The 21,071-nt window shown below is 37.1% G+C and overlaps 2 protein-coding genes across 2 annotated transcripts; both read left to right on the forward strand.

Annotated features, from left to right (window-relative positions):
* Positions 1–151: 151 nt before the first annotated feature.
* On the forward strand, positions 152–3,240 carry LOC18043524 (cation/H(+) antiporter 15). Its single transcript, XM_024185554.1, has 3 exons — positions 152–397; positions 710–1,696; positions 1,963–3,240. The coding sequence occupies exons 1-3, from the start codon at positions 152–154 to the stop codon at positions 3,238–3,240; spliced, it is 2,511 nt and encodes an 836-aa protein (XP_024041322.1).
* Positions 3,241–16,020: 12,780 nt separating this feature from the next.
* On the forward strand, positions 16,021–19,139 carry LOC18043333 (cation/H(+) antiporter 15). Its single transcript, XM_006435761.2, has 3 exons — positions 16,021–16,266; positions 16,567–17,559; positions 17,955–19,139. Exons 1-3 carry the CDS (start codon positions 16,021–16,023, stop codon positions 19,137–19,139), a joined length of 2,424 nt encoding a protein of 807 aa, XP_006435824.2.
* The last annotated feature ends 1,932 nt before the right edge of the window (positions 19,140–21,071 follow it).

The following is a 21,071-nucleotide window of genomic DNA, read 5'->3' on the forward strand; positions in this document are numbered from 1 at the left end:
ATATACATCATTTTCCTTGTATTCCTGAAAGAGAAAATTTTTTGGTTACAACCACTTGTTTGGAAAATACATTTGACTGCTATACAAACCAAAATGTAAGGAGCTTGAGAAGAAAACAAAGTTCCCAATTTGAAGTTTCTCGGCAAACAAAATGGGTACCTTCTTGTTGAATGACACAAGGCACAGGCATTGGATAGAAGACGATAGATTCACGACTTGTGTGTCATATAACGAGAGCACGAAGTTCTCTTACCATGGCATTAATCTTGACGAAGAGGCTGTCTCTTCTGTTCTCCCTGTCGTGATGCTTCAAGTCAGCTTGGCTTTTTCAATCTCCCAAATACTCTACATTCTTCTCAGACCTTTGAAACAACCTAAATTTGTCAGCAATACATTGGTTCGTATTCATATGCTTTAAATTTCCTTTTACTCCCCCCTCCCCCCTTTCTAAATTATTGTTCTAGCTTATGATCATTCACTTATGTGATAATTCTCTCGTGCGGACTTCCTCTTTTTTATGAAATGAGAATTGAAGTAATAAAATATTGTAAGATTTGTAAACCACAAATTAATATTTTTTGCTAAAGAGAAGAAGTGCTGATTTATTTAGTTGGTTGAACTGGTGAAGTCTCAGACTTTATTTTTCCTATCAGGCACGCTGAGTACGTAAATTTTGCATACCTGATGACTTTATTTTCCTGCGGTGCAGAGTGGAATTATCTTAGGACCTTCTTTCTTAGGTCGAATCAAGATGTTTGACGCATATGTTACTGGAGGAAGAGGGATGGTGTTTGCTCAAGCAGCATCGACAATTGGTGGAATCTACTTTGTCTTCATAAATACAGTAAAAATGGACAAGGGTATGATTCCAAGGACAATAAAGAAAACCTACAGTGTTAGCTTGACCGTCTTTATTGTTCCTTTATTAATCAGCCTTTTAGTTGGTCATAGGGAACAATACAAGATACCCAGAATTCATGACCAAGGGATATCTATCAGTTTTGTGGCATCAAAATGCGCTTATCCTGTTCTTGTTGATGCTATAAGTGAGCTCAAGTTGCTGAATTCTGAGTTAGGCCAACTTGCCATATCCTCTGCACTACTTCATGAGATAGTTGGACTGCTAAGACTCTTAATGGCACCTTTAAGCAAAGCAAAATATCGCTCGGTAGCGATCAGAATCGAGCTTTCCCTTTGTGCAATGTCATTGTTCACGTTCTTGGTTTTATGGCCAACAATTCAGTGGATTATAAGAAGAATACCTGAGAGGAAGCCAGTGAAGGATTTTTATATCGTTGCAATACTAACTGGAGCCTTAGTTATGGCAGTTGCGTGTGACAGCATGAGAGTAAATTACACGATAGGGGCAGCAATGCTTGGCATAGTTATACCAGCTGGACCACCGTTGGGCTCAGCGTTGGTAGAGAAAAGTGAAGCCATACTCTCAAATTTTTTCCTGCCTTTCTTCTATATTCACGTTGGCCAGCAAATTGATATATATTCAATCAATAATTGGAGGGCATTTGCCGCACTTGAGTTGATCATTATGGCAGCATACATAGGCAAGGTGGTCGCTAGTATTTTGGCCACCACTTGTTTTAGAACAAGTTTCCGAAATGCTCTCTTATTCAGCTGCTTCGTGAATATCAAGGGTGTAAGTGAGTTGGTGACTTTCTTGCGATGGAGACAACGTGAGGTAAATTCATATTATTTATTTCTTTATTTATTTTCTTTTAAGAATTACAATTTCATCAGTTAAGAGTACTTGATTAACAAAGAAGACATTTGGTAAATATGACATTTTCCTCTATAATTAACTTGTTTATTAAAAAATCTTATTTGTATAATAAACAATGTGTTTAAAAAGTCATTCTCCGATTATTTCTAAAACAAGCTAATCGTCGAGATTAATGATGTAATGGAAATCTAATAGACATGGTTCCTGTTTTAATTAATTTGCAGTTGATAGATGTACAGACTTACAGTGTGTTGGTGCTGACGAATTTGGCTGTGACTGCAATCGTTACGCCTTTAATTAGCGTCTATTACAATCCCCAGAGAAGGCTTGAATCGATCGCCATGGGGACGCTCCAAACAGCGTTACCAGACAGCGAACTACGAATCCTTTGCGGTATTCACGATGAAGATCATATCAGCGGCATCGTTCATCTGATTAAAGCATCAAATCCAACCGAAATGAACCCGATATGCGCCTATGTAGTCCACTTGGTCGAGCTTGTCGGTCGAGCAGCACCTGTCGTGGAGACTTACAGCACCCAAAAGACTAAAGCAATGGCTAATTCCACAGATCACATTATGCGTGCTGTTATAAAATACGCAGAAGGCTCCAATGATGCTGTCACAATTCAGCCCTTCATAATGATTTCACCATATGAAACAATGCATGAGAGCATTTGCAAGCTAGTTAAAGATAACTGCATCACTTTAATTCTTCTTCAATTCATTCCACCAAATGAAGAAACTGAAGGAAGAGCAGCGTGCTTGCACGGTTTAAACAATAATGTCCTCGGTTATGCTCCATGCACTGTTGGGATTTTTGTTGATAAAAGGTTGAATAACTATTCTAACTCAGCAAAGCCAGCCAACTTCTGCTACAACGTTGCAGTGTTCTTCATAGGGGGGCCTGATGATAGAGAGGCAATGGCATTGGTTTCGCACATGTCTAGCAATCCTGGTGTGAGAATTACGCTTTCTAGGATTTACTTGGAAGAAAATCTCGTGGAAGACGAGGACGACAAGTGTCTTGATGAAGTTGTGATGAATGATTTCATGGCAAGTAATTTTGGAAATCCAAATGTAGTGTGTCGTCGGATAGATGCAAATGACTCTAAGCAGCTAGTGAATGCGTTTCGTTCTTTGGTGAGTGATAATGACCTTGTAATTGTAGGTAGGCAGCAACCATTTAGCTCCCGATTGCAGGAAGAAACAAAGCCTTGGGTTGAGTATGACGAGCTTGGAATTATTGGTGATATGCTTGCTTCTGCGGATTTTGCTGAAGGTATGGTGTCTGTTTTGGTGATACAAAGTGTGAGAATATTGAAGAAGGATCCAAAAACTGTGAAGGCATTATCTAACTCTTCATCAAACAAGGCGCCAAAAACTGTGAAGGCATTATCTAACTCTTCATCAAACTGCGATATAGATATACGGACATTAGGTAAAGGGGAAGTTGAAGCAAGTGATTTACGAACTCTAAAAATGTATAAACTGAATCCTTGAGTTTGTAATTTTGCTTCCATTTTTACTTCGCTCCCTTTTTATTTTTATTTTTTCCCCTTTTTAATTTGAATAAAACCCTTGTTAAGAGGCAAAATAACAGAGTAATCAATCAGGGGGACGATAGCCCATAGCCCAAAGGAAAATGATATTCTCACAACACTTAAGCACAACACTGGTGCGTTTTGTGCTCAGTATAAAATCTGATTTTTGGGAGAAAAATTTGCCACGCACGCGCATGCAACAAACTCTCTCACGCGTCTCGCTCTATTCAACAGCCAGCGTTGCTCGAATTTTCCCAAGTTTCCTCATCGCGGAGTGTCGGCTCCGATCTCCCTCACCACGCAGCAGCCAGCAAGTCTCAACTCTCCTCACGCAGTGTCGGCTCTGATCTCCCTCACTCAGTGATAGTCATGTCTCCGACAGCTACCGTAATCGTCTTGTTAAGGTAACTCATGTAGGACATTGTGTTGTTCATGAGTTGACTGTTAGGGAGTTGAAGCTCATTGCCCTGTAATTGCAACCTTCGTGATGTTGAGGAAAATTTATCCTGTAATTGCAGCCTCCATGTTTATTTGTTTCAAAGAAAGAGTGGCTTTATATTACTCAAATCTTTATGCTCTATTAATAAATTATATTGTCCATTGTTTCTGTTAAAGTATGAGCTTTAAATTGATTTCCAGAAGATCAACCGTCATGTCAGTTTGTGGTCCTGTTGGTATACGACATGTCATCCGAAGATGATACAAGCTTGTATGACAAACTTTGGTCGTCAACCAAAGCTTTAAGTGAAGCACGTTAATGTCACGTGCTTCCACTTACTCTGAACGGCATAAAAGAATGTCGTTTTGGGGCTTGTTGTTTGTAAGAGTTCGACACGTGTCCTAGAAGCTGTTAAGTCAGTTATAAACAGGCGGGAGAATTCTGGGTTTGTTAGCTAACAAACCCAGATCACAGCTGATTGACAGGGAGTCTTGGTAACGGGCTCTAAGCTAGTATAAATAGTCTAAGGGACTGGGAAATCAGAGGGGGTGTTGCTTGTAACTTCGTCTTCATACTTGAAACTTGTTCTTGGTTATTGAATAAAAGTTGTTGCTCTGTTCTTCAGTGGATGTAGGCTGCCTCCAGCCGAACCACTTATATTTGTTGTTCTTTGTGTATTGATTCTGGGTGATTTCTTTGTGTGAATTGATTAAACCATTCATTAGATCTTGATTAGAGAGTTCAGTTAGATCCTGGAGAGTCTTGATTGGATATTAAGTCTGGTCTAGGTTCAACAAATTGGTATCAGAGCCTTATCTCTGATCTTTGATCCAAGAAATGGGAACCTCTAAGTTTGAGGTAGAAAAATTCACTGGAGAAAATGACTTTCATCTATGGCGGCTCAAGATGAGAGCTCTGTTGGTTCATCAGGGGCTGGAGGAGACTTTGGGTGATCCAAGATCTGAAAAGAAACCCAGCAAACTTTCTGATGAAGAAATGCGAGATGCTTTAGATAAAGCTCATAGCACACTAATCTTGAGTCTGGGAGATGGAGTTCTCAGGGAAGTGGGAGACCAAATTACTGCTGCAGACCTCTGGAAAAAACTTGAAGACCTATATACCAAGAAGTCTCTAACCAAAAGACTTTGTACCAAAAAGAGGCTGTATACTTTGCAAATGGAGGAAGCAAGCTCTCTGGCAACTCACATTGATAACTTTAACAGGATCATCTTGGATCTTGAAGATATCAATATGAGTCTTGAGGATGAAGACAAGGCAATAATCTTGTTATCATCTCTCCCACCATCATATGAACACTTTGTAGATACACTGCTTTATGGAAGGCAGTCAATATCAATGGCTGATGTAAAGGATTCTCTCAGCTCTAAAGAAGTCACAAAGAAGGCAGAAACTAAAGCTGGGGAAGGTCTGATGGCAAAATGAAGACCTGAGAAGAAATATTACAACAAAGGGAAGAAAAGAGACAAGTCAAAGTCCAAGAATAAAAATCTGAAATGCTTTCACTGTTACAAGGAAGGGCAGTTCAAAAGGGACTGCCCAGATAGAAAGAACAAGGGAAATGAAGGGCATGGGAAGAATGGTGATGCTGCTGTTGCATCAGAAGATGAAGGATATGACTCAGCTGGTGTCCTTTTGGCTTCTGAAACTCAGACAAACAGTAAGTGGATTCTTGATTCTGGATGTTCATATCACATGTGCCCTGATCAAAATCTTTTTACTACTTATAATGCTTTTAATGGAGGTGAGGTTCTGATGGGGAATAACACAATGTGTAAGGTTGTTCGGTTAGGAACCATTAGATTTAAGATGTTTGATGGAATGATTAGGGAGCTAAGAGATGTGAGGCATATTCCTGATCTAAAAAGAAATTTAATATCTCTAGGCACTCTAGATCAAATTGGATGCTCCATTAAGGTTGAATCTGGAGTAATGAAGGTTGTTAGAGGGTCTATAGTGGTTATGAAAGGGAATAAGCAAAATGGCTTATATGTGCTTCAAGGCACTGCTGTAACTGGGGATGTTAGTATCTCAGCAAGTCTGGGTTTGGATAAAACTCTCATATGGCATCTAAGGTTAGGACATATGAGTGAAAAAGGGGCTAAAAATTCTAGAAAAACAGGGAGTCTTAGGGGATGATAAGTTGGGGTCCTTGGAGTTCTGTGAGGTATGTGTCCTAGGCAAGTCCTCAAGAACTAGTTTCAAAACTGCAGTGCATAACACAAAAGGGACTCTAGATTACATCCATTCAGATCTGTGGGGACCATCACAGACTGTCTCTCTAGGTGGAGCAAAATACTTTCTCTCTTTTATAGATGATTACTCGAGGATGGTATGGGTTTATGTCTTGAAAGGTAAGGATGAAGTCTTCGAGAGGTTCAAACAATGGAAAACATTGGTAGAAACTCAGAGTGGTAGGAAGATTAAGAGACTAAGGACTGATAATGGGCTTGAATTCTGCAACAAATTCTGCAACAAACAGTTTGATGATTTTTGCAAACTCAATGGCATAGCAAGACACAAAACAGTGAGTTACACTCCACAGTAGAATGGGCTAGCAGAAAGAATGAATAGGACTTTGATGGATAAAGTCAGATGTTTACTGATCCATTCAAAGCTTCCTCAAACATTGTGGGCTGAAACCTTGATGACAACATGTTATCTAGTGAATAGAAGTCTATCCAGTGCCTTAAACTTCAAGACACCAGTAGAGATGTGGTCATGAAGGGCAGCAAATTATTCAAATCTTAAGATTTTTGGTTGTCCAGCTTATGCACATGTCAAACAAGGGAAGCTGGAGCCAAGAGCACTGAAATGTGTATTCATGGGTTATCCTGAAGGTGTCAAAGGTTATAAACTCTGGTGTACTGAAATGAAGCCACCAAAGTGCATAGTCAGCCGAGATGTAGTCTTCAATGAGTCAGAGATGTTAATGAAAGGACATCAAAAGGATCCTGCTAAACCAAAAGGAGGACTTGACTCACAGGGACAACATTTGAAGGTGGAGTTTAAAGGAAAATCAGCTCTTGACTACCATGATGAAGCTGAAGACATGGAGAGAGAAAATGCTGAAGATATCAGTGAAGCTTCTGGAACTCATACAGATATTCAAGACTATCAACTGGCAAGAGACAGACAAAGGAGAGTTATCAAAACACCTAAGAGGTTTGCATATGCAGATTTGATTGCATATGCACTAACAGCAGCCCATGAACTAGACAATGATGAGCCCAAAACCTACAGAGAAGCTGTTTCAGGAAATGATGCAGATAAATGGATAAAAGCTATGAAGGATGAAATGGAGTCATTACACAAAAATAACACCTGGAAGCTTGTAAAAAGACCAGAAAACAAAAGGGTAGTAGGCTGTAAATGGGTTTACAAGGTCAAGCAGGGTATACCAGGGGTTGAATCCATGAGATATAAAGCTAGGCTAGTTGCCAAAGGCTACACACAGAGATAGGGGATTGATTTTACAGAAGTCTACTCACCTGTAGTGAGACATACCTCAATAAGAATGATCGTAGCTCTGGTTGCAGTTCATAGCATGCATCTTGAACAGATGGATGTTAAGACTGCATTCTTACTTGGTGAGCTTGAAGAACAAATAGTAATGTCTCAACCTGAAGGCTTTGAAGACCAGTCAAATAGTGATTGGGTATGCCTTCTGAAGAAATCACTTTATGGCCTCAAGCAGTCCCCAAGACAGTGGTATCTCAGGTTTGACAGCTTTATGATGAAACTTTGTTTTCAAAGGTGTAATCTAGACTGCTGTGTTTATTACAAAGAGATATCTGGGGACATGGTTTATCTGATTCTGTATGTGGATGACATGCTCATTGCCAGCAAAAGCATGGAACATAAAAACTTTCTGAAACAACAACTCAAAAGTGAATTTGAGATGAAGGATCTGGGACCAGCTAAAAAGATACTTGGAATGCAGCTGATCAGAGACTAGAAATCTGGCACTTTGTTTCTTACACAGGAGGAATATATCAGGAGAGTACTTGATAAGTTTGACATGACTACTGCCAAACCAGTGCAAACACCATTACCAGCTCACTTCAGATTATCATAACAGCAGTGCCCAACAGCTGATACTGACAAGTCTGAAATGATAAAGATACCTTATGCAAGTGCTGTAGGTTGCTTAATGTATGCCATAGTGCTCACCAGACCTGATATAGCACATGCAGTCAGTGTGGTCAGTAGATATATGTCCAATCCTGGAAAAGAACATTGGAAGGCTGTAAAGTGGATACTCAGGTATCTAAGGGGAACTTCTGGGCATGGTCTGATATATGGGGGACAGAGAAGAGATGACAATTTAATTGTGGGATATGTGGATGCTGATTATGCAGGGGACTTGGATAGAAGAAGGTCTTTAACTGGTTATCTTTTCACATTCAACAATTGCACAATAAACTGGAAATAACAGCTACAGAGTGTAGTGGCCTTGTCCACAACTGAAGCAGAGTACACAGTTGCTGCTGAAGCCATAAAAGAGGCAATATGGCTGAAGGGTATGTTGAAGGAGCTTGGAGTCAATCAGAGGTCTGTGGTGATACATTGTGATAGCCAAAGTGCTATATGCCTAAGCAAGAATCAAACACACCATGAAAGAACCAAACACATTGACATTAAGGTGCACTTCATAAGGCTGGAAGTCTCAAAAGCAACTGTAATGCTTCAGAAAATCCATACAGATGACAATGTTGCAGATATATTAACTAAAGCTGTTCCAGGACCTAAATTCAAATTCTATTTAAATTTGGCTGGCATCTGTGATAACTAAATTACAGATGGTGGGAGAGAAGAGTAGCAGGTCATGAGAGTTTTAAGCTCAAGGTGGAGAATGTTAAAGTATGAGCTTTAAACTGATTTCCAGAAGATCAACCATCATGTCAATTTGTGGTCCTGTTGGTATACGACATGTCATCCGAAGATGATACAAGCTTGTATGACAAACTTTGGTCGTCAACCAAAGCTTTAAGTGAAGCACGTTAATGTCACGTGCTTCCACTTACTCTGAACGGCATAAAAGAATGTCGTTTTGGGGCTTGTTGTTTGTAAGAGTTCGACACGTGTCCTAGAAGCTGTTAAGTCAGTTATAAACAGGCGGGAGAATTCTGGGTTTGTTAGCTAACAAACCCAGATCACAGCTGATTGACAGGGAGTCTTGGTAACGGGCTCTAAGCTAGTATAAATAGTCTCAGGGACTGGGAAATCAGAGGGGGTGTTGCTTGTAACTTCGTCTTCATACTTGAAACTTGTTCTTGGCTATTGAATAAAAGTTGTTGCTCTGTTCTTCAGTGGATGTAGGCTGCCTCCAGCCGAACCACTTATATTTGTTGTTCTTTGTGTATTGATTCTGGGTGATTTCTTTGTGTGAATTGATTAAACCATTCATTAGATTTTGATTAGAGAGTTCAGTTAGATCCTGGAGAGTCTTGATTGGATATTAAGTCTGGTCTAGGTTCAACAGTTTCAATAGAATTAAAACGGCAACTCGGATTTAAGCTCCCTCGATTTGTAATTAACTTCAATTAATTGTATGCATTACTCAATGTGTGTTGAGCTTGTACTTGTTCTGGGATTCCTTTTGTTTCTTTCTTGGTTTATAAATACCTTGTTGAGGATTGCAAATAAGAGAAGCTGATATGTTAAACCTAACTGACACTATTATTCAAATGAGGGAAGCTGATATATTAAACCCAACTGACATTATTATTGCAAATAGAAAAGCTAATATGATTACAAATAAGAGAAGCTAATACATTAGTTAAATATACAACTTAAATATAATACATATCAACAAATGTTCAACCACCACTATCTCATCTGCATTTGTCTACCCACTCTGCAGACTGTCAACAAATGTTCAACCACCAAAATGAACAAATGAAACTTGATTTTTGTCTAACCAATTACAGGCCAAACAGGATTTTGTGCAAATATTCTACCAGCAAATTCTAATTCCTCTCCAACATAATCCATCTCAGAATAATTGCTCCTTATTTCATCACTGAATCCCAAACTCTTAGCTCGTGCTTTTCTAATAGTTTGCAGGCCTTTTTAGTAAACAAGCATTGCCCCTTCCTTGGCTGCTAGCTTTATTATCTCCATCATCAAATTAACAAAATTGTTGCAACAACAATATGTCAGTGCTCACATTTTAGCTGATTAAATTAAATGAGATTTCAACATTAAGCAAAACAATCCAGATTATAATAATAATGCATTTCCTCTAGTACACCAGCAGCAATTATTGTTTCTGTGATCAAATCACATGCAGAAAAATAACTAAATTGACAAGAGTTTTTTTTTTAATCTAGGATCAAGAATAATAGCTTCTCAAGCTCCAATTACTTGGTGCACGAAAGTAATGAATTGATTTGCATTCTTACCTCCAAAATCATTTCAGGGGATAAACTAGCAAGTTGAAACATGTCAATACTTTCAGCAGATTCGGCTCCTGAGACGAAAAACACAGAACCAAAAATAAATCTTAAGACTGGAGCGATATTAATCCAGTTTCTATCGGCATTAGAAGCCAAGAACCATTAACAAATTCAAAACCCTTGACGACCAAATTTGAAATCAATGCAATGAATTGAAGAAAATTACCATAACAAGTCGATTACGGCAGCTGTCGGAGATGAGACAACAGCGAATTGCGGAGACGGGATGAGAGAACAACGCTGACTATAGATTTTTTTTTTCGTTGGGGGTGGGGGGGAAGAGAGAGGGAGCAAAGTGCTTGAAACGCGAGAGAGAGGACCGATATTGCTGCGTGAGGGAGAACAAAGCGTAGACTTGCTGTGTGGTGAAGGAGAACGGAGCCGATACTGTTGCTGCATGGCGAGGGAGAACAAAGCGAGACGCGTGAGAGAGTTTGTTGACGCGTGTGTGTGGCAATTTTTCTCCCAAAAATCAGATTTTATACTAAATACAAAAAGCACCGTTTTGTGCTTAAGTGTTGTGAGAATATCAGTACTGTCGCCCAAAATGCAAAGAAAAAGATCAAAAACGTTAATAAATAAATAAATAAATAAAATTCAGGAAATAAAATGTAACACCCTAGGCGAATCCCACATCGGCAAAGCACGGGAGAGATGCTGGGTTTATAAGGGGTGATCCACACCTTAATTGGCAAGACGCGTTTTGGGGTGTATGGGCGCCCCAAGAACAAATCCGTGCGGGCCTTGTTAAGGCCCAAAGCGGACAATATCTTGCCAGGTCTGGGTTGGGTCATGACATTATGGTATCAGAGCGGCTCCGCGTGTCCTCTTGAGCGATGGTGGGGCAAACCTCAGCGAGGACGCTGAGTAACACCCTAGGCGAATCCCACATCGGCAAAGCACGGGAGAGATGCTGGGTTTATAAGGGGTGATCCACACCTTAATTGGCAAGACGTGTTTTGGGGTGTATGGGCGCCCCAAGAACAAATCCGTGCGGGCCTTGTTAAGGCCCAAAGCGGACAATATCTTGCTAGGTCTGGGTTGGGTCATGACATTATGGTATCAGAGCGGCTCCGCGTGTCCTCTTGAGCGATGGTGGGGCAAACCTCAGCGAGGACGCTGAGTCCCCAAGGGGGGGTGTATGTAACACCCTAGGCGAATCCCACATCGGCAAAGCACGGGAGAGATGCTGGGTTTATAAGGGGTGATCCACACCTTAATTGGCAAGACGCGTTTTGGGGTGTATGGGCGCCCCAAGAACAAATCTGTGCGGGCCTTGTTAAGGCCCAAAGCGGACAATATCTTGCCAGGTCTGGGTTGGGTCATGACATTGGGGCAAACCTCAGCGAGGACGCTGAGTCCCCAAGGGGGGGTGTATGTAACACCCTAGGCGAATCCCACATCGGCAAAGCACGGGAGAGATGCTGGGTTTATAAGGGGTGATCCACACCTTAATTGGCAAGACGCGTTTTGGGGTGTATGGGCGCCCCAAGAACAAATCCGTGTGGGCCTTGTTAAGGCCCAAAGCGGACAATATCTTGCCAGGTCTGGGTTGGGTCATGACATAAAAACTTATGACCTTGTTTCTAATCTTCTAAAACCCTCCGATCAGATATTTAAGGATACTTTATAGTCTAACTTGGTTAAAAAAATTGGCTAAGTAACCATTCTCAATTCACATAAATATATATTTAATATATTTCTAATCATTAATTAGTTTCCCGATTAAACTACCCTGTCGGACTCTCATATATTCCCAATAAAATCATTGTAAAGATTCCCAAATGGATAATAGAAACTATATATAACATTTATTTATTCTTTAGTGTTTATGGATACAATAATTTATTACTGTAAGTAAATTTTCAATATAGAAATCGAAAGGGCAATTTTCCACACAAGCCCTTTTCAAGTTCTATCAAATGCAGTCCTTCTTACAAATTTATCCAAATCACTAACACCAATGTTTTAACTAGATTTTGGTATGAGAGAAAAAGAAATTAAAACCCAATTAAACACAATACATTTTTTATTAAGGGTAACAAGGGTGCCTTGCGTAGCCCAGGATGTATTATTTGAGATGTTTTTGGATGAAGGTTGAGAGTGAAGGGAGGAAGTGAGTCGGCTTTGGGAGACCTGTATTTGGAGTGAGGGTTGGCTTGATGGGCCGTATTTTACCACCAAAATGGAGAAGAGAGGTTAGAGGTGAAGCCGATAGGCGACCATGCCTCGACACTCAAGTTAGTTTATGAGCAATATTTTAGGTGTTAAAAGCTTACTAGCCCTTAATAATGATGGCTAGAGGTTGAAGAAAGCCCCAACCCCTTCTTTTTGTGTGTGTATTGTTGTAAGTATTTATGAGTGAGAAAAATAAAACATGACTGCCTTTATATAGAGTGCCCTAGGCGCCTTGGTCGCCTACCACCTAAAGAAATTTTATTAGTCAACCCTTAAGAATATGCCATTCTTTTAGCTTGTATATTCATTTGGAGCAATCATGCTTGCAAAGCAAGTAGGGCGTTTTTATTGGATTTATTCTTTTTTACACATGGCGCATTTTGCAAGGTGATTTTGGATATCTTAGCAGAGGTTGTCTGGAGGACCACTGTCCTTGATGTGTTATCCTTTACTTTTTGCAAGTGTGACAACCGGTTGTCCCTGACTCCCTTCTTTTTAGCAAGATATTCCTTATTTGATTTAGCCAAATCAAATTTTCTCTTATGGGCAATGGAGATATTTTATGCAGCGAATATTCCAAATAATTTCTTTATCCATTTCAGTTCTGACATGAGGTACCCCACGTACTAGTTCGACTATCAGGTGTACCCTGTGTAGGTTTGGTACCCTCTAGTTAATCGTACAATTTTTTATTGACACGTGGCGCTCCATTATTGACCTTCAATTTCTTCCCCAAATAACCAATAACCTCATTCTTTTAAAAAAAAATTATAAATCTACTTCATTAATGCAATTCAAATCAAATTCACGCACAAAATATGGAAAATGTAATATATAAATGGCATGCATGTAATATAAAAGATGGATCATTAATCACCTTCAAATCGGTAGTATTGTCCTACGTTCATGCTTTAAGTTTATAGCTTTAATCAAAGATCCAAAATCTAACTTCGTGTTCCTCTTTTACTACCTATCATCATTCAAACTTACGGAATTTCAACTTGAATTTAACATAAATATCACAAAAAGCTTTCTAAAATTCCCAATTTGATAGGCCTATTTGCAAGTAAACTCAAACCTTGTTTTCTTCTATATATTCTGTCTTCCTCTTTTTTGGCACATGCACTACTGTCTGCTATCTACTCCATCCTCTTTCGTCTCTTCTTCCTTTCCTCTTCGTTCTCTACTCATGATGCCTTTTTGTCGTCTTTTTAAGTTTTATCTTCCTTTTAATGCAATTTTGTAGGGCTGGTATGTGCTTTTTGGCTAATTTGTCAAGCTTAAATGTCCAATGGGGTAAATGTCTAATGGAATATTTTTAAATTTTCTGATAAAAATAATAGTATAAATTGAAATTTATCTGTATTCACTCTTGTTGATAATAATTGAGCAATGGCTCAATTTATAACTTGAAATTAACAAAGAAAAATATATTATTAATAGAATTTGAAAACAATGGTTAATTTACAATTACTTGTTGGTGAACGGAAGTTGAGATTGAAAATATAGAGAAACACCAATTTATGAATAGCCTGAAATTTTATTAATGAAAACTTTGAATAATAAATTAGGATTTTGGACTCCTTTTATACTAACACTAGATATTATCAATTTACTAAGCAGGAAAAATCAAAATATTAATATGTAATAAAATTTGTCTAATTGAAATAAGAAAAACAAAATAAACGAATATTTAAAAAAAGAAAAAAATCTTGAAAGAAATAAGAAAAATAAAAAAATCTTAAACTTACAAAATGACCATAAAGAAAGGAAATTTCCAACCAAACCATGATGTAATATGGGTTAGGTTAGGTTCGTCTCACTACAAGCTTCAAATTGATATATTATATAGTTCAAACAGACACCTATAATTCAAGTTATAACCTTAAAAATACCATACTTATCCTACAAAGTACAAACCATCCTACATCATTTATGCCAACAGCTTCTTGGTTGGGACACCTCTTTCTCTTAAATTTAAGATTGAAGGTTTGAGTCCCCTAGGCGTTGAGGGAGTTAATTTAATTTAATTTTTAATTTTGGGCTTCTTGAGCTTAATTGATTCTAAATGGACTTATTTATTGTGGGCTTTTAACTGTGAATTTGAAGGAGCTTGTATATAAATTGTATTGTAGATAATATTAAAAAAAGTATTGTACATAATATTAAAAAAAATATTTTATTAATTGATAAATATTTAGATTATCAACTTTTATGTTGACATTAATTTTTTCCCATATCCCTCCCTAAAACTCGCGAGGGAGTTTTTGGACTCCCAATTAAAAAGTCGTTCCTTTGATCTGAATTTTTTTTTTTAAGATTTGTTTTTTAACACATCAATTCTCAATGAACAACTATATGCTTTCAAAAATCCATGGTGGTGCTTATTTGAGGGGAAATGAACATACAATTAGTATAATTTGGGAATAATTAGTCATTAACATTGATTTTGACTATTAATCATTTTGTTAATTAACAAAGATTTTGACAATCACTTTTTATGTTGATTTGTCTTTCTTTCCATCTTTCTTTTCATTTTTTTTTTATATTCATCGATAACTGTTGTAAGAATTTCACAATAATGATGGATAAGGAAATTAACTGATACCTAAGGATTAATTAGCGGTGGGTATTAGCGTAGTTGATAAAATCTATCGGGTGGTACAAGCTAGGGACTAGGGAGGTCGTGATTCGAACAAACAAGAGATTTTGGCTTTTATTTATGCAATGAAATAAGAAATAACGATCGGTGACACCTTAGTTACTATATATCCAAATTGTATTAAGTGTGATTATGATTGAATTTTACGGATTAAAACTAAAATATACAAATCGTTATGTCTTCGTTACTTTTATCTTTTAATTTTTAAATTGATATTGTTATCACTTAATATTTATTTATTTTTTTATAGAAAGAATTATCATCACATATTGAAATCTATATGAGGAGAAATTTTAGAATACCTTAGATGTATTACAACCAATTGATGCATGAATGACATGTGTAGTTGAATTTAATATAACCACCACTTGCATGATGATTTTTTTAAAATAAATACACACATGTCATAACATTATTTACTTGTTGAATCCGTGACATGGTACCTTAGATGTATTCTAAAATTTCTCCTATACGAGACACTTTACACAATAAATGTTTTCAAAACTTAATTTATAGTATTGTCTCTTTTGATGAATTATCCTTGATTGCTCAACACTTAATAATATGAGAATTAATTAAGAGCAATGGAATTAGAAAAACTGTTTCTGCCACCTTGTAAATTCTCCATTAAACCAGGAATAATCCCCTTAAATTTATGGAAACGAAACGACTTTTAACTTAAATTAGCTGAAATCACCCGGAAACTAAATGGACATCCAAGTTCCCTCCATTCCTGCTCAGAATGACAGAAATCCTGATAGTCAACTGTTCTTTACAGCTAATTATTTTGAAACAAATAGTTGATTATCATTCAAACCAAAATTTAAGGAACCTGAACAGAAAAATTGCCAATTTGATTTTTTCATATTAGGGTTTTTCTCTGCTTGTACTTTTTACCCATAACCATATCAGGTTATAAGGGGGAAAAAAAAGGAATAATTTAGCCTTTATTCTCTCATTTCCTTATAGCATCATCAATCGATGAGTACTACTATCAAAATCAATGACGCAAACTTCCAAATCTTGATCGATAATCCCGATCTGACAACTTGCATATTATTCAACAAGACAACGGTTTACTCCAAAGGCATTAGTCTTGATGAAAAGGTTGTCACTTCCGTTCTCCCAGTGGTGATGATTCAGGTCAGCTTGGCATTGTTAACCTCCCACATAGTCTACTTTCTTCTCAAACCTTTGAAACAACCGAGATTCGTCTGCAATGTCTTGGTAAGTGTGTACTTATAATTTTGTTCATATTAGTAATTCTTCATACATTTATGTAAAAATTATGAGGCGCGCATGCGGACTTCTGCACTTTATAAAATGTGGATTGGAGCAATACAATCATGTATTCTCGGCTCTAGTTTAATTTTTTGAAGCGCGGATCCATGTCTGCAAGGTTACAAGAATTACTTATTTACGGATCTTGGTATAATTATAGGTGAACTGGTAAAATATCGGGTTTATTTTTCTATCATGAAAAAGTGAGATGCGTGTACCTGACAGTTATATTTTCCGGTCATGCAGAGTGGAATTATCATGGGACGCTCTGTCTTTGGTAAAAACAAGATATATCAGGACATAATGTATCGAGGAAGAGAGATGTTGGTGGTTAATACACTAGCAACAATGGGTGGGATATACTTTGTATTCATAGTTACAGTAAAAATGGATAAGGCAATGATTCTAAGGACAGTAAAGAAAACTTGGAATGTTAGCATGACCGTTCTCCTTGTTCCTTTAATAATAAGCTTTTTGGTTGCTCATATGTTACGAGATCACGTTCCTAGGATCAATTTGAAACGCTTCTATTTCTATATTTCTTTTTTGGCGTCGAGATCTTCTTTTGCTGTTGTCGTGGACGCCATAAGTGAGCTCAAATTATTAAATTCTGAGCTAGGGCAGCTGACCATGTCTACTGCGGTAATTCACGAGATACTTGGATGGCTAAATTCTATACTGTCACAGTTAATGAGGGGAGGATTGCAACGTATTTTAGTGGTACACGTGGGTGCCGTTTGTGCATTGTCAATATTCACAATCATTGTTTTACGGCTTATGATTGAGTGGATTATAAGAAGAACACCTGAGAGGAAACCTGTGAAGGATGTTTATATTATTGCAATAATGATTGGAGCCATAACTTTGGGTTTTATTTATGAAGGCCTAAATTCAAATTATATGATTGGAGCAGCAATGTTTGGCTTGGTTATACCAGCCGGACCTCCTTTGGGTTCTGCTTTGGTTGAGAAAAGTGAACTTATCATCAAAAATTTTTTCCTTCCTTTCTTCTATATTCGCTTGGGTCAGCTCACAGATATACATTCAATTGAGAGTTGGAGGTCATTTCTTGCACTTGAGTTGATCCTTATATCAGCTTACTTAGGTAAGGTGGTCGGATGTATTTTGGGCTTGATATCCTTTAAAGCAAGTATCCGAAATGCTCTCTTATTCAGCTGCTTTTTGAACATCAAGGGCATAATTGAGTTGATGCACTTCTTGCGATGGAGAAGCCGTAAGGTAATTAATTAGAGTATAGTTTGTCTTCATTAATGAAAAATCTTATACATAGGCTAATTTATTAAGAGACATGGTCACTCATAGGCTAATTTATTAAGGGACATGATCACAAAATTTTTAGTTTTCAGAAATAGTCACAGATCCCTTTAGGACGCACATAAGCGTTTTTTTTTCCCTTTTTAACAATTTTTAGGTCTGTGTGACTATTTCATAACACAAAAGAGAGTTTGTGTATCTCAAAAAGAAGTCCGTATGACTTTTTTTTTATTTTTAAAAAAATAAGAATATCTCTATGATCGATCATTGGGTGTCGTTGTCCTTAATCTCTAACTAAATGTATGGAGTGATTAATGATATCGATGATCTCATGTGTATGTATGGTTTCCGTTTTGCAGTATGTAGATATTCAGACTTTTAGCGAGTTGGTGCTTTCGAATTTGGTATTGACTGCAATTGTAACGCCTTTAATTGCCATCTTTTACAAGCCACAGAGAAGACTTGAATCGATCGCCAGGGTTGATAATTGCATAAGAACTCTGCGAACAACGTTACCAAGCAGTGAATTACGAATCCTTTGCTGTATTCACCACGAAGATAATGTCAACGGCATCATCACTCTGCTTAGAGCAACAAATCCAACCGAAATGAACCCAATATGCGCCTATCCCGTCCACCTCAAAGACCTTGCTGGTCGTGCAGCACCAGTTGTCCTCCCTTACAATACCCAAAAGTATAAATTAGCCTCTAATGCCACAGATCGAATTATGCGCGCTGTAATAAAGTACTCTAGAAGTTCTGGTCCAGCAGTCGCAGTTCAGCCATTTATAATGATTTCACCATACGATACCATGCACCAGAGCATTTGCAGGCTTCTTAAAGATAAATTTATACCTTTAATTCTAGTTCCCTTGTTTCCAAATGGAGAAGTTCAAGGACCAAATGGCACCTTGCACAATTTCAACATTAATATCCTTCATTATGCACCGTGCACTGTTGGGATTTTTGTTGATAGAGGCTTGAATAGCTGTATTAACACAGCTAAGTCAGCCAAATTCTGTTACAATGTTGCAGTATTCTTCATAGGTGGGCCTGATGATAGAGAGGCAATGGCACTGGTTTCGCGCATGTCTGGCCATCCTGGTGTGAGCATTACTGTTTTCAGGATTAACTTGGAAGAAAACATAGTGGAAAATGAAAGCGAGAAGCATATTGATGAAGTTGTGATGAATGAATTCGTGGCGAGTAATTTTGGCAATGCAAGTGTGGTATGTCGCCAGATTGTGGCAAATGACACCAAGCAACTAGTGAGTGCAGTTCGTTCTTTGGAGAGAAGTAATGACCTTGTGATTGTTGGAAGGCAGCAAGCGTTTAGCTCCCAATTAGAGGAAGAAATGAGGCCTTGGGTTGAGTATGAGGAGCTTGGAATCATTGGTGATTTGCTTGCCTCTGCAGATTTTGTTGGAGGTATGATGTCTATTTTGGTGATACAAAGTGTTGAGAGTGTTCAAGGTGCCACCCACAAAACTGTAAAGACATTAGGTAACTTGATCTATAACTATTCTACATCAAGTTGGCGATAGGGATGTATACATTATATAAGTAAAGGGATAGTTGAAGAAAGTGATGTAAAAATTTTAGAAACAAATATCAATTGGATTCTTTAGTTTGTAATATATCTTAATCTGCTTCTACTTTTTCCAATTTTGTTTGTTTTCTAATGAAATTAAACCTCAATCAAGAAAACGAGCCAACATTTTGGGAAGACGTTAATACCCCATAGAACTGAGGAAGGAAAAAAAAAACAAAAGATGCCACTAAAAAGAATTGATTAACATGGCCACAAAGAGGCCAATACCTGAATTCGGCAGGGCTTAATTAGGTCAATTGTCGAATTAATGTCAATGTGATATTTTAGGTGCGTTTGGGATTGAGGTACTGTAGCTTTTAAGCTACAACTGCTGTGGAAAAAAAGTTGTAACTATGAAATAACAGTTAATAATATGTAATAAACATAAATTTTAAATAATAATTTTGACAAAATTATTAAAGATATAATAAATTTTTTATCATACAAGTGAAAAATCATATTAATATAGCTTTCAAGTTACAGCACCTAATGTTTACCAAACACTTTAGTGCTGTAACTTTTAAGTTACAATTGTCCAACCCCAATCCCAAACGCACCCTTTGTCTTTAAGCACCGTTAAATCGACAAATTGAAATGTAAATTCTTATCTTTATTATCTAATTTTACTTTAGGTAGTTCACGTTATTGTTGTTGTGATCAAGGAAGCAAACACCCCTTTAAAAATGATTAAAAGTGATAAGAACCATAATTATAAATACTTGCATCCTAAAAATACTTTGAACACCCTTATTTTTTAAAAAATTTTATATTATTAAAATATCCACAGTTGAAATTATTATTAAGGGCAATCTTCTGTTATTAAATAAAGTATAGTACTCTTTGTGACTCTTTCATTAGCCACTCAACAAAGTATATGACTTCAAGTCCACGTTATAAATTCATTCAAGACGAGTTTCCATACATCCATATTGGCCGGCCATCTTGATGTCTTGTTCCCTTGTGAATGTTGTTCCTCTAACTACTAGAACTTTTATGCTTAGGTCCTGTTTGAAATTGAGGTGTTGTAACTTTTAAATTATAACTACTATGAAAAAAAACTGTAATTATGAAACAAAAATTAATAATATATAGTAAATATAAATTTTAAATAATAATTTTAACAAAATTATTAAAGATATGATAGATTTTATATTATATAAGTGAAAAATCATATTAACATAACTTGTAAGTTACAACAATTAGTGTTTACCAAACACTTTAATGCTGTAACTTTTAAGTTATAACTGCCCAACCTCAATCCCAAACGCACCCTTAATCGGCAATGTTTTCCTCCCAAGCTACTTAAGAAATCGTAAATGTAATGTCTCAAGATTCCAATTCTGAACTCTATCAAAGTTAGTGCTCCATATTTGTTAGTTTCTTAAAGAAGCATAGCGGCCAATTCCTGCAACTCGCTTTTTGACGCCTTCTCGTTTTACATACCTCCTTAACATTGTCCCTTGCTATCTTCCATTGTAGCAACATAAAGAAAAGAAGACCATTTTTTAAACAACTACCCTCCCTATGGAATTAGAGACGGAAAACAAGATTTGTAATTAATGAGAAACAAATTTAATATTCAAGTTTGAATAAGTTTCACGTATGAATCTTTTCTTTTATTAATTGAGTGTGGAGAGATCAAATTGACTAACAAGTTTTGGCATTTTGAAGAAAAGTTTATTTTGAAAACTTAACAATTGTGTTTTATAGTAAAAGAGCAGAGTTAAAGCTCGTTTAGTTACCTATATTTTGAGATTATTATATGTTTAATCTTTATATTTCTAAAAATACTTCAAAACACCCCTACTGTTAAATTGTTGACACCCTTTTATTATATTTTGTTTATTTTGGCTTGCTTTTACAATTATCCTTTTACAATAATGTT

The sequence above is a fragment of the Citrus clementina genome, unplaced genomic scaffold (genome assembly GCF_000493195.1).
Source record: "Citrus clementina cultivar Clemenules unplaced genomic scaffold, Citrus_clementina_v1.0 scaffold_4, whole genome shotgun sequence".
Lineage (NCBI taxonomy): Eukaryota > Viridiplantae > Streptophyta > Magnoliopsida > Sapindales > Rutaceae > Citrus > Citrus x clementina.

What these genes read in the sequence shown, in the direction of transcription:
- LOC18043333 (XM_006435761.2), top strand. Translation starts at nt 16,021, where the DNA reads ATGAGTACTACTATCAAAATCAATGACGCAAACTTCCAAATCTTGATC. An exon ending in GATTCGTCTGCAATGTCTTG is followed by an intron (nt 16,267 to 16,566) that starts GTAAGTGTGTAC and finishes CCGGTCATGCAG; the next exon opens with AGTGGAATTATCATGGGACG. An exon ending in TGCGATGGAGAAGCCGTAAG is followed by an intron (nt 17,560 to 17,954) that starts GTAATTAATTAG and finishes TCCGTTTTGCAG; the next exon opens with TATGTAGATATTCAGACTTT.
- LOC18043524 (XM_024185554.1), top strand. Translation starts at nt 152, where the DNA reads ATGGGTACCTTCTTGTTGAATGACACAAGGCACAGGCATTGGATAGAA. An exon ending in AATTTGTCAGCAATACATTG is followed by an intron (nt 398 to 709) that starts GTTCGTATTCAT and finishes CCTGCGGTGCAG; the next exon opens with AGTGGAATTATCTTAGGACC. An exon ending in TGCGATGGAGACAACGTGAG is followed by an intron (nt 1,697 to 1,962) that starts GTAAATTCATAT and finishes ATTAATTTGCAG; the next exon opens with TTGATAGATGTACAGACTTA.